Raw genomic sequence first — 12,286 nt, 5'->3', positions numbered from 1 at the left:
GCTTGTGTTTCTGCACCCCGGGCTTGGCCATCACATTCCTTCCTAGACCACAACCTGGGGGCCAGGGCCACGGCCCCACGGCAAGGCCAGGTCCCAGCCTGACACGGCGGGCCCAGGTCCCAGCCTGACCACGGCGGGCTGGTATTCTCAAGCAGTGTTGCTTGCTCTTGAAAGCTGTAGGTCTGGAATAACATCATTTTGTGATAACATTGATGAGGTGCCGAAGGATCTAACTCTGGCTTACAGCAATTAGCCTATGGTCAAATTGGTCATTGGGTGTTTCACTTAAAGTCACAGAACCACTTGCGGACTTACTCGATGTTGATGCCATTTGACTAAACAACCCATTTTGGTTCTGTAGGAACTGCTCCGCCCTTATTGGTGGGTGATCCTTGGGCCTCGTGCATGCTCCCTAGCTGTTCTCGTACCAAGACTGAACCTTATAAAATTGTGGTCGTAGGTCAAAAAGTTTGACTATGGACAGTTCATAGTTTAATTTCGTGTTTTGTTTCACTTATTGGGCAATTTTACCCACTTAAAATATAGAAAAAAATCTTGCAAAGTAAGTAAAATTATTTCCAAACAAGGATAGGTTCTTGGAATTTTAAGAAATACTTGCTGGCAGCGGGTCCTGCTCAGTGTGCCTGTGTAGAGCGGAGAGTGTGACGTTCAGAAACTGCACACTGTGAACGGCTTTTCCCGCGGTTTGCTGATGCCATTGCGGCACCCGGCCAGCGACGGGCGGGAGGCCCTGCTGTGCTAAGATGATGGCCAGCCCGCGTCTCCGCTTCTGCCCGACAGGCTTCGAGTTTTGATAAGACCCTTATCAACAGCACATGAGCCAGCCAGTTGGGGTGTGGGAAGGGACAGTCTAACTGTGGTCATTTTCTTCTTAACACGGTTGTCAGTCAGACGCTAAGGTGTGTCTGCAGCGTGTTGACCAATGATATCTCCCAGACACGGCTGTTTTGCTACATCCTGGGTTAACGGATCCGGAGTTCCAGTGCAAACTTCTCCATCTTTGGGTGGAATGAGCACCTGGGTCTGCTGGATGCAGACTGGGTTCTGTAGGCCGGGTGGGTCTGGCACCGTGTGCACGGGCTTGGTGCCCGGGGCTGGGAGCGGGGACATGCTGAGAGCCACGGGCTCTGGAAGCCTCCAGGAGGTGCCCGTGCGCACTCCCCAAGGCCCGCTGCGGCCTGCTTGTCACCGGGCGACGGACCGCTAATGCCTGTCTTCCCTTTCCAGGGTGGAGAGCAGGCCTGGCTTCGCAGCGGTGGAGCTGCGGCTGCGCAATTACTACTACGACGTGGTGAACTAAGACTGCGCCGGTCACGCCGCCTGTGAGCAGAGGAGACACGGGCCAAAGTATGCAGTCACTGATGTTGAGTCTCCATCTCCCTCTTCCCGTCGGGAGAGCCAGCCTCATGGGACATGCCTGACTGGTCCCCAAAGCCCGTCCCAGACACACCCTCCACAACTGCCCGGGAGCGTGGGAGAAAGATGGACAGCAGGGCAGAGGGGCCGTGGCTTCCTCCCTGTTTGTCGTCTGTGTGGCTCCCCGGCAGGTCATCTGCAGGGTCTGTGTCCAGAGGTCACAGGAGGTCCTCGCTGTCTTTCCAGTCCTTTGGCTCCCGGCTGCACCTGAAGCCGCCGCCCAGACACACCCCATGTGGACTGAGCGCCTCGGCGTGCCCGGGGCAGGGACACCGATGCGGCGGTGAGGCAGGAAGTGGGAGGAGGGCTGTGGCTGGCACAGGCCACCGGACTCGCCCTGGCCCAGAAGCTTTCCCGATGGTAACGTGCTTTGAGGCTTACAGATCACTTCCCACCGGCGCAGCGTCTAAGCCAGTCAAGGGACCGAGTCGGGGCGCTGCTTCTGCTCCGTGTCCTCTGAGCCAGAGACTCGCGTCTGCCGAGGGGTGGCGTGGCTCGCTGACCCCGGAAACACTCTGCCGAGGCTGCTCTGAAGACTGTCCTCACGCATAGACGGTGACCTCCAGGGAAAGGCTGTCTGTCGCCTCCAGCAGCAGGACAGACAGCAGGCCGCCGCTGCGGGGAGCCCGTGCCTCCTCGGCCTCGGAGAGGGTGCCGCCAGCACTCTGCCTGTGTCCGTGGCGGGGCCACCGGCCAGGGCAGGTGCAGACGAGCTCCTAAGAAGGCGTGGATTCACAATAAAGCCGCAGACCCGCTCCTCGCCACAAGCAGGCTTTATTGGGTGTGATTTGGGGCTAAAGATACAAAACCTAAGATTTATCTTCTAGTCCCCTGGTCTTAATTAATCCGTAACCAGTGTTTGATTTTACACAAGAGCAGTGCTGGTCAGGTTGGCTGTGGCTTTTGAAAACTAGAGCTACTTAGCCATCTTGGGTCGTCAAGTCACACACTCAGACCGTCTCGTCTCAGCTCTGCTCACACGTTGCAGGGGTGCCTCCCGCCGTGCGCAGCCGTGAGGCCCTGCTCCGAGGGGAGCACGCTGGGGAATGCAGCGGGGCACTGGCCTACCAGGAGACACGGGGCTCCTGTTGAGAAACTTCTAGAAACCATTCCTTCTTCTAGCATTGTGCTACCTGGTGGTTTAGTGATTTGTGAGAGAGGATCCCTGTGTGCCGAGCAGATACTCAAACAGTGGCAATACACAGAGTCCCTGGAACCTAAGGCTTCATGACGAGGCCTCTCTGGTCAGGCGGAGAGGAAGGGCGGCGCAGCGGAGACGGCCTCTGAGGAAGGCGGCCCCTGGTGTTTACGCGCCTGCTGCCTCTCATGGGCCGAGCCACGTCCTCCCCGGTCTGGCTCACTCCACCTGCTTCCCACGCCGGCCCCTGTTGGGTGGGAGCAAAGGGCATCCTGGACAGACAGGCTCCCCGGGCCAGGCCAGGCCGTGACCGCCGCGGCCACCAACCCCGGAGCCCGAGCGAGCGAAGGTCTTCACGCAGAAAACCGCGCTGTGCCTGGAGCTCCCGTGCGTTTCCTGCGAGCGTGCCCCTCCCGGCCCTGCCGCGCGACCCTGCTTGAGTTGTTGGATGGAGACTTCACCCGCACCCCAGCAGCCCGGCCCGCAGCCCTCCCGCAGCCCTCCCGCCACAGTCCTGCAGTGCCCCGTCCAGTCAGAGGGGCCCGGGCTGTGTTTAAACTGTGACGTCCAATAAGGACAACGCTGGCGGTTCCGTGGATGTCACTGGAGCAGTAGGGGGTCACGCCGCCCAGCAAACAGCGTGAGCAGCGGCGCCCACGCAGCGGGTTGCTCATGTGTGACGGGTCCCAGCCGCGTCCCACCGCGATGGGCGCAGGCCCGCCGGGCCGGGTCTCACAGGCCTGGCCCCATGACCCTGTTCACGGCGCGGGATCTGCCCGGCGAGGGCCTCACAGCCCCGTCGTCCCCTCACGGGGACAGACACGCCCCAGGGCCCAGCGGGCTGCGGGCGTGAGGCCCCTCCGCGCAGGCCGCACACAGGCAGGTGTGGGAACGCATCAGAGCTCCCCTCGCCGCCTCTTCCAGAGGAGCTTGCCCCAAGCACCCCGCACCCCGCACCCACCCCCTGCGCACACACGCGGAACCGCCCCAGGTGCAACGAGGGCCGGCGTGGGCGTCGTCCCGCCAGGACCTGCTGGTGGCTGCGAGGCAGGACCGCCTCTGGGTCTGCACAGCGCTGGCGGTCCCCTGCGCCCGCACCGTCTCAGTGGCGGTGGCCTGGCCTGGGGACTGCAAGCCCTGGGATGGCTCAGGGGAGGGCTGGCCTTGGACTTTGGAGCCTTCAACCCCAGGGAGGGGCAGAAGCCACTGCTGTCCTGCGCGAGGTGATCATTGGAAGCGGTGACAGGAGGTGGCCTCAGCATCCATGAGCTCAGGCCCGGGGGGTGGAGGGGACGAGGACCCGAGCTTGTCTCCCCACGGCCATGGCCGGGAGGGCCCTTAAACATGCCTCTTTCCGGGGAGAGGCCGCTGGGAAGCCCGAGGAGGGGCCGCCTCCCCGAGCCTGCCGGCGTGGGGCTCGCTGTGGGCTCTCGGAACGCCGCTCCCTTATTGCCTGGCTGGTGGCCCAGAATGGAATTCCGTCCCCACTTCAGGGACAGAAAGTCCCTTAAATCAGAGCATTTTCTCAGGCAGAGCTCTCGCACCCTGCCTAGTCCTCCTTCTCCACCGAGAAGCCCGAACCCTGCCAGGCGTCCTCCAGGGAGTGCGAGTCGGACCCGGGGCCTCAGGCAGGCCTCCGCGCCCTGGGAGGCTGCTCTGAGAGCCTCCCTGGGCCATCCCGCTCCCCGCTCAGAGTCCAGGAGTCTCGCGACACAGACCTTCATTCACAGCCTCCTAGCTTGGCATCCTTCTGACCTCTGACCACAGAACACCATTTTGCTCAATGCCTGTTAGCAAGAGAGGCTGGTTTCCTTGGACCCGGGGCACCCACACGCACGGCCATGAGGAGGGGACTCTACAGAGGGGGCACTGGGAGCGTCCTCTGTCCTGCCCCTGAAATCAGCCAGGGAAGCAGGGAGCCAGCCTGGCCTTAGGACTGAAAACCCAGCAGCTCAGGATCTCAGCGGTTGTTTGCACATCCTGTCCTCCGTTTCTCTCTCATACACACACATACACCTGCCTTCATACACATTCACACATGCACACACAAACACACATGCACTCATATACACATACACAGAAACACATATGCCCTCATACAAACATACACAAAGCACACATGCACACACAAATGCACATGCACTCATACATACACAAAACACACATGTGCTCACATACACAGAGAAACACATATGCACTCATACAAACATACACAAAGCACACATGCATTCATACACACATACATAAAACACATGCACTCATACACATATACACAAAACACACGTGCACACATAAGCATACATACACATACACCTGCACTCATACACATGCACTCATATACACACAAGCACAAAGCACGTGAGCACACCTAAACAAACATGCACATATACAAACACACATGTACTCATACAAACATGCACTCATACACACAAACACACGCACACTCATAAACAAATACACAAGCACACACATACACATACACATGAATGCACACGCATACACACATATGCACAAATGCACAGAGACATACACATACAGACACACACGTGCACACACATTCACACACACTATACACATATAATAACCGTGTCCTTTAAAGGAAAAGCGACAGCACTGAGACCGCCCAGGGCAGTGAGTTTCACCTCCAAGAGCTCTTTGTACGGCACTCGCTTCTGATGCTGCAGCTGAAGGGAGACAGAGCACCTTTAGAGCCCCCGTCCTGCATCCTGGACCCCAGCACAGATGGAGGGGCCCAGCGCCTCTCACACGTCCAGGCTCTTGGATGGCCTCACCGGCCAGGTGGTGCTCAGCCCACATGCCGCTCAGCCAGGGACACATCTGGGGGAGCGGGGGGACACGTCCAGGGGACACGTCCAGGGGGCGAGGTGTCTCGCGAGGCATTATTGCACCAAAGCATGACCTCACACTGCAACCTTTCCTCTCCAGGGCTTCCAGTGACTGTGTCCGTGCTGTCATTAAACTACTAGAGGCCCAGTGCACCACATTCGTGCACTGGGGGGATGGGGGCCCTCAGCCCGGTCTCGCAGTCTGGGACCCCTCGGGGGATGTCCGACTGCCGGCTTAGGCCCGCTCCCCCCAGGGGATCCTCGAGCAGTCGGACATCCCCCAAGGGGTCCTTAGCGCTATCCTGGAGGCAGGAGAGGCTTCCACCACCGCCGCTGTGCTCCAGCTGTGAGCCGGCTTCTGGCTGAGCGGCACTCCCCCTGCGGGAAGCACTGACCACCAGGGGCAGCTCCTGCATTGAGCATCTGGCCCCCTGGTGGTCAGTGCACATCATAGTGACTGGCCGTTCCACCATTTGGTCAATTTGCATATTACCCTTTTATTATATAGGATGGAGCATTGAGGGACAATGCGTAACAACCCTTCCTCATTCATGCACAGAGCCAGTGTCGGGGGCTGTTTCTCTCCACAGCGCCCACAGGAGACACTGTGCCCACAGACATTTCTCCTTCCACAGCACCCACAGGAGATACTGCACCCACGGACCACCGAGGTGTGACCACTCCCCCCTTCCCTGCTTGGGGCAGAGGAGCGGCCTGGCCTCGCGGGAGCCAGGCTAAGGAATGGCCTGGACTTGGCGGAAAGCCATCGTGCTGCCTTCCAGTCCTTTTCAGGTGGGCTGTGCCCGAAGACGAGGTTCCAGGGACCGCAGTTCCTGCGTGTGCAGCTCAGGAAGTTGGTTCTCCACAAGATGCGGGCAGCTCTCCTCCCACAGGGACGCACCTGCGGACCTGGCCACTGGCACTGATGTGCCCCCAGGCTGATCCCAGGTGCCCCTAGATACCCCTAGGATGCCCCTCAGATGACTCCTAGGATGCCCCCCAGGATGCCCCCAGGTGCCCCCCAGGATGCCCCCAGATGCCCCCCAGGATGCCATCAGATGCCCCCCAGGATGCCCCCAGGTGCCCCCCAGGATGCCCCTCAGATGCCCCCTAGGATGCCCCCCATGATGCCCCCAGGTGTCCCCAGGCTTCCCCCCAGGATGCCCCCAGATGCCCCCAGGTGCCCCCCAGGATGCCCCCAGATGCCCCCGAGGATGCCCCCAAGGTGCCCCCTAGGATGCCCCCATGATGCCCCAGATGCCCACTAGGATGCCCCCATGATGCCCCCTAGGATGCTCCCATGATGCCCCAGATGCCCGCTAGGATGCCTCCTAGGATGCCCCCCAGGATGCTCCCAGGTGCCTCCCAGGATGCCCCTAGATGCCCCCCAGGTGCCCCCAGGATGCCCCTCAGATGCCCCCTAGGATGCCCCCATGATGCCCCCAGGTGTCCCCAGGATGCCCCCCAGGATGCTCCCAGGTGCCTCCCAGGATGCCCCTAGATGCCCCCCAGGTGCCCCCATGATGCCCCAGATGCCTGCTAGGATGCCTCCTAGGATGCCCCCCAGGATGCTCCCAGGTGCCCCCCAGGATGCCCCCCAGGATGCCCCCAGGGGACCCCCAGGATGCCCCTCATATCCCCCCAGGATGCCCCCAGATGCCCCCCAGGTGCCCCCATGATGCCCCAGATGCCCCCCAGGTGCCCCCCAGGATGCCCCTCATATGCCCCCAGGATGCCCCCAGGTGTCCCCAGGATGCCCCCAGGATGCCCCCCAGGATGCGCCCCAGATGCTCCCTAGGATGCCCCATGATGCCCCAGATGCCCACTAGGATGCCCCCTAGGATGCCCCCATGATGCCCCAGATGCCCGCTAGGATGCCTCCTAGGATGCCCCCCAGGATGCTCCCAGGTGTCCCCAGGATGCCCCCCAGGATGCTCCCAGGTGTCCCCAGGATGCCCCCCAGATGCCCCCTGGATGTCCCCCAGGATGCCCCCAGGTATCCCCAGGATGCGCCACATATGCCCCCTAGGATACCCCCATGATGCCCCCCAGATTCCCCCTAGGGTGCCCCACAGGATGCCCCTCTGGATGCCTCCAGGATGCCCCCTAGGATGCCCCCCAGGTGTCCCCAGGATGCCCCCCAGATGCCCCCTAGGATGCCCCCCAGGTGTCCCCAGGATGCCCCTCAGATGCCCCCAGGATGCTCCCCAGGATGCCCCCCAGGATGCTCCCAGGTGTCCCCAAGATGCCCCCCAGATGTCCCCTATGATGCCCCTAGGATGCCCTCAGGATGCCCCCCAGGATGCCCACCAGGCTGCCCCAGTCTGGCCCAGGCCTCCGCCAGCATGTGGGGAACAGCTGCCCAGCACTGGCCCCACCACTGTCTGCTCTGGCTTCTGTTGACAACCCTGAAGAGAAAGGAAGCCAGCTGTGTGATGTAGCCAGTCCGTGACCTCAGTGCTGTCCCTCTGTGCTGGGCAGGGCAGGGAGTCCTCGCAGAGAGGAGGTAGCTAAGGGCACAGGGACACCAGAGCAGGCCCCGCCCAGCCTGGGGGAGGCGCCCCAGAGGGTGGAAGAGCTGAGGGGAGGCCTCCAAGGAAGGAGCGCCCCACTTAAAGCACAGCAGTGACCGAACCATCATTTCAATCAACTTGTCTCTGTGAGCAGAACATTCCAGCGTTTGCTCACTCTGGACACTCTTCTCTTAATCGGTAAGATGTCCCCTCTGCTGAGAGCTCCATCTCGGAGTCATTCATGCACCAAGCCGTGGCCCCAGGCCGCTTTCTCACACAGGGCGAGGCCCCAGTGCCGCTGAGTGCATGGCATGCTGGTCCCTACTTCTGAGGACCGCAATGGGGGACACAGGGCCCAGAGACTGCTAGGGGGCTGCACTCTGCTGTTTCCCAGGGCTTATGAGTGCGTGTGAGTGTGTGTGTGTGAGTGTGTGTGTGTGTGTGTGTGTGTGTGTGTGAGTGTGTGTGAGTGTGTGTGAGTGTGTGTGTGAGTGTGTGTGAGTGTGTGTGTATGTGTGTGTGAATGCGTGTGAGTGTGCGTGTGAGTGCGTGTGAGTGTGTGTGAGTGAGAGTGTGAGTGTGTGTGTGTGTGAGTGTGTGTGAGTGTGAGTGCATGTGTGTGAGTGTATGTGAGTGTGTGTGTGTGAGTGCCTGTGTGTGAGTGTGTATGTGTGTGTGTGTGAGTGTGAGTGCATGTGTGTGAGTGCGTGTGTGTGAGTGTAAGTGCGTGTGAGTGTGTGTGTGCCTGTGAGTGAATGCCTATGTGTGAGTGTGTGTGAGTGCATGTGGCTGTGCGAGTGTGTGTGTGAGTGCGTGTGTGTGAGTGTGTGTGAGTGTGGGTGTGTGTGTGTGTGAGTGTGAGTGCGTGTGTGTGTGAGTGCCTGTGTGTGAGTGTGTGTGTGAGGTGAGTGCGTGTGTGTGAGTGTGAGTGTGTGTGAGTGTGAGTGCGTGTGTGTGTGAGTGCCTGTGAGTGAATGCCTGTGTGTGAGTGTGAGTGTGTGTGAGTGCGTGTGGCTGTGCGAGTGTGTGTGTGAGTGCATGTGAGTGTGAGTGTAAGTGCGTGTGAGTGTGTGTGAGTGCATGTGGCTGTGCGAGTGTGTGTGTGAGTGCGTGTGTGTGAGTGTGTGTGAGTGTGAGTGCGTGTGTGTGTGTGTGAGTGTGAGTGCGTGTGTGTGTGTGTGAGTGCGTGTGAGTGTGTGTGTGAGTGCGTGTGTGTGAGTGTGAGTGCGTGTGTGTGTGCGTGTGAGTGCGTGTGTGTGTGTGTGAGTGCGTGTGTGTGAGTGTGTGTGAGTGTGTGTGTGTGTGTGTGTGAGTGTGTGTGTGTGTGTGTGTGTGAGTGCATGTGAGTGTGTGTGTGTGTGTGTGTGAGTGTCTGTGTGTGAGTGTGTGTGAGTGTAAGTGCGTGTGAGTGTGTGTGTGTGTGTGTGTGTGTGTGCCTGTGTGTGAGTGTGTGTGAGTGTGAGTAAGTGCGTGTGAGTGTGTGTGAGTGTGTGTGGCTGTGCTAAGCCTGTGCCTTTTCTTTCAGATCTTCTTGTGCTCTAACTCCTTCCAGGGAAAACCACTTTCCCTTCTCCCGCACTGGCGGCTTCCCCCTGGAGTTCAGTGCACAGAGCGACGCCCCACACTGGCAGCTGCGTCACTTAGCCCTGCTCCCGCCTCCCAGGGCTGGGCCCCGGCCGTGATGCACTTCTGCTTAAGTCTCCCTAAGAGCCAAGAACTTCTGTTCACGGGAGGGGGGTGGCAGTGGGTGCTGGGCACAGCAGCCTGGCACACAGGCAAGGCGGCTCGGCGAGGGGGGAGGCACTTCTTCACACCCGCCCCTTTCTCGGGGAACGTGGACATCGACTGTGGCCGTGGCCGCCTGAGAAGCCAGCCTCCCCTGTAGGGTGGGCTCCACAGCAAACACTTCATCTCTCACGGGCGCCCGAGGGCCGGGGGGAGGGGCTCCGGCTCCGCGTGCCCACACCTGACAGCCAGCCCGGCCAGGTGGTCCAGGCCTCAGGCCACGAGTGGCTCTTGGAGGGTTCACCAAGAGAGAAAGCAGACCACCTGAGTGGCAGGAGAACCTGTGGGTCCAGCCTCTCCCCATTCTCAGCTTTGGGAAGCACCCAAGAGCAGTGGGTCCGAGAAACGAATGCCTCCATGGTGCTTCCCGCCAGCTCTGGCTGCACCTCTGACCACTGCTGACCAGCACGCAGAGGGCCTCCTGACAGACAGAGGGCGGCACGTGACCGCCCAGCGCACAGCTCGCCCTGCTTCAGCTGCTCGGCGGGCTGATGTGCAGCTCTTCCCGGGCACTCCGCGACAGAAAGCGCACTGGCGTGACATTCTGTAGGTGCCGGGTATCTTCAGATATGTTTTCTATTTTAGGTCTAAAAACAACCAACTTTTAAAAATTACGTTTTTATTGATTTCAAAAAGGAAGGGAGAGGGACAGAGATAGAAGCATCAATGATGAGAGAGAATCAGCCATCTACTGCCTCTGTTGGAGACCGGGTGTGAGCTGACAGAGTCCTTGCACCCGAAGGGACCGACAAGAATTAGTTCCTTCCCTCAGTGTCCCCTGACTTGTTTCAATCTAACTGGTTCTGATGGCACATTCCTATTGTCAGCAGATGAGTAGAATAAGAAAAACCTTTCATAGCTTATCAAAAGTCTGTAAATATTTACCGAGAACTTGGTCTCCTGACTTCTCTCAGAGATTAAGAACAGAGAGTACATTCCTCTTTGTTGACCTCCTATTCAGTAGCCTACCTAATAATAGAGTAATATGCAAATTGACCGCACCTTCGCTACGCCTAAGCCACACCCACCAGCCAAGCCATGCCCACCAGCCAATCAGGAGCAAATATGCAAATAACCCAACCAAGATGGCTATAGCCACTGAGAGCGGGAGGGTTTCCGCAATAACAAAAGAAGCCAAGCTTTCCACGCCTCCTGTTGCCGGCCTAAGCCTCCACTCAAGGCTACAAAGTTTCAATTATAGAAGGTGAATTAACTCCAACAGAAATCGCTGCCGGCCACAGAGTGAGCAGGAGGCTTGGCTCCGCTCCAGACTACAAAGTTTCAATTGTAGAAGGTAAATAAATTCCAGATACCAGGGCCTCTGCTTGGGTCGCCAAGGGGCGTGGCTGGCCTTCAAACCACCACAGGTCCCTCACTCAGGCTGCCCCACACCCCAAGGGAACCTCACCCTTCAGGGCAAACCAGTCAGCCCCCATCCATGCACCAGGCTTCTATCCTATCTAATAAAAGAGTAATATGCAGATTGACCATCACTGCAACACACAATATAGCTGCCCCCATGTGGTCAAAGATCCTGCCCCCATGTGGACACAAGATGGCCACCACAAGATGGCCAGCAGGGGAGGGCAGTTGGGAGGCACCAGGCCTGCAAGGGAGGGCAGTTGGAGGTGATCAACCCTGCAGGGGAGGGCAGTTAGGGGTGACCAGGCTGGCAGAGGAGGGAAGTTGGGGGCAAACAGGCTGGCTGGGGAGCAGTTAGGCATCAATCAGGCTGGCAGCGGAGTGGTTAGGGGGTGATCAGGCTGGCAGGCAGAAGCGGTTAGGGGCAGGCAGGTGAGCAGTTGGGAGCCAGCAGTCCTGGATTGTGAGAGGGATGTCCCAGATTGGAGAGGGTACAGGCTGGGCTGAGGGCCACGCCCCCCCTCCGTGCATGAATTTCATGCACTGGGCCTCTAGTTTGTGTATAAAAGGCATTACGTGGTTAATAAAGCTAGCTGCAGTAGCTCGACGGCTTGCAGAGTCGCAGTCGGTCGATGGCTACCTGCAGACTCTTCCCTATCCCGCTGTCCTGTCTTTCTTTCTTTTCTCAATTCCCACCTCCCTACCTCAGCCTGGTTCAACCTGTCAGGCTGGTCCCTGACATGCCTCCTGCACGCCCCCTACTGGGGATCCAGCCCACAACCCGAGCATGCGCCCTGACCAGATATTGAACTGTGACCTCTTGGTTCATAGTTCGAAGCTCAACCATTGAACCACACCGGCCGAGCAACAACCAAGTTATTATTAACTCCTCATTTTACAAACGAAAAGGCCAAGACTTGGGAAAGAGCACCCACAAAGGCCGGCGCAGACTCCTTTGTGTGCACCTGGTTCTTAGGGCGACCGCCGTCCGCCCCCGGGCGTGGTGCCACTGCTCTGCAGGCCCCGCAGTGGCAGGCTGAGTGCCGGGAGGGAAGGCTTGCCCACATTGCCCGGCAAGGAGGAGACTGGGACCCATTTGGGGACCTGGGGCAGGAAGTTGAGGTCAGATAGACTGAGTCCCAGCAGGCTGGGTTTCTCCATCCGAGGCTCAGTGGTGTGACTGGTGACGATGGCTCACAAGTGCC

The 12,286-nt window shown here is 59.2% G+C and overlaps 1 protein-coding gene across 1 annotated transcript in view; it reads left to right on the top strand.

The window, feature by feature from the left end:
* SYK (spleen associated tyrosine kinase) overlaps window positions 1-2,245 on the top strand; it is an 87,430-nt gene extending 85,185 nt beyond the window's left edge. The window contains exon 14 of the mRNA XM_008156863.3: window positions 1,249-2,245. Within this exon, the coding sequence (XP_008155085.1) occupies window positions 1,249-1,321 (73 nt within the window). The 3' untranslated portion in view covers window positions 1,322-2,245. The remainder of the gene's footprint in view (window positions 1-1,248) is intronic.
* Window positions 2,246-12,286: the final 10,041 nt, after the last annotated feature.

Source organism: Eptesicus fuscus, chromosome 15 (assembly GCF_027574615.1).
Source record: "Eptesicus fuscus isolate TK198812 chromosome 15, DD_ASM_mEF_20220401, whole genome shotgun sequence".
Lineage (NCBI taxonomy): Eukaryota > Metazoa > Chordata > Mammalia > Chiroptera > Vespertilionidae > Eptesicus > Eptesicus fuscus.
This window is presented reverse-complemented; position numbering and strand designations above follow the sequence as displayed.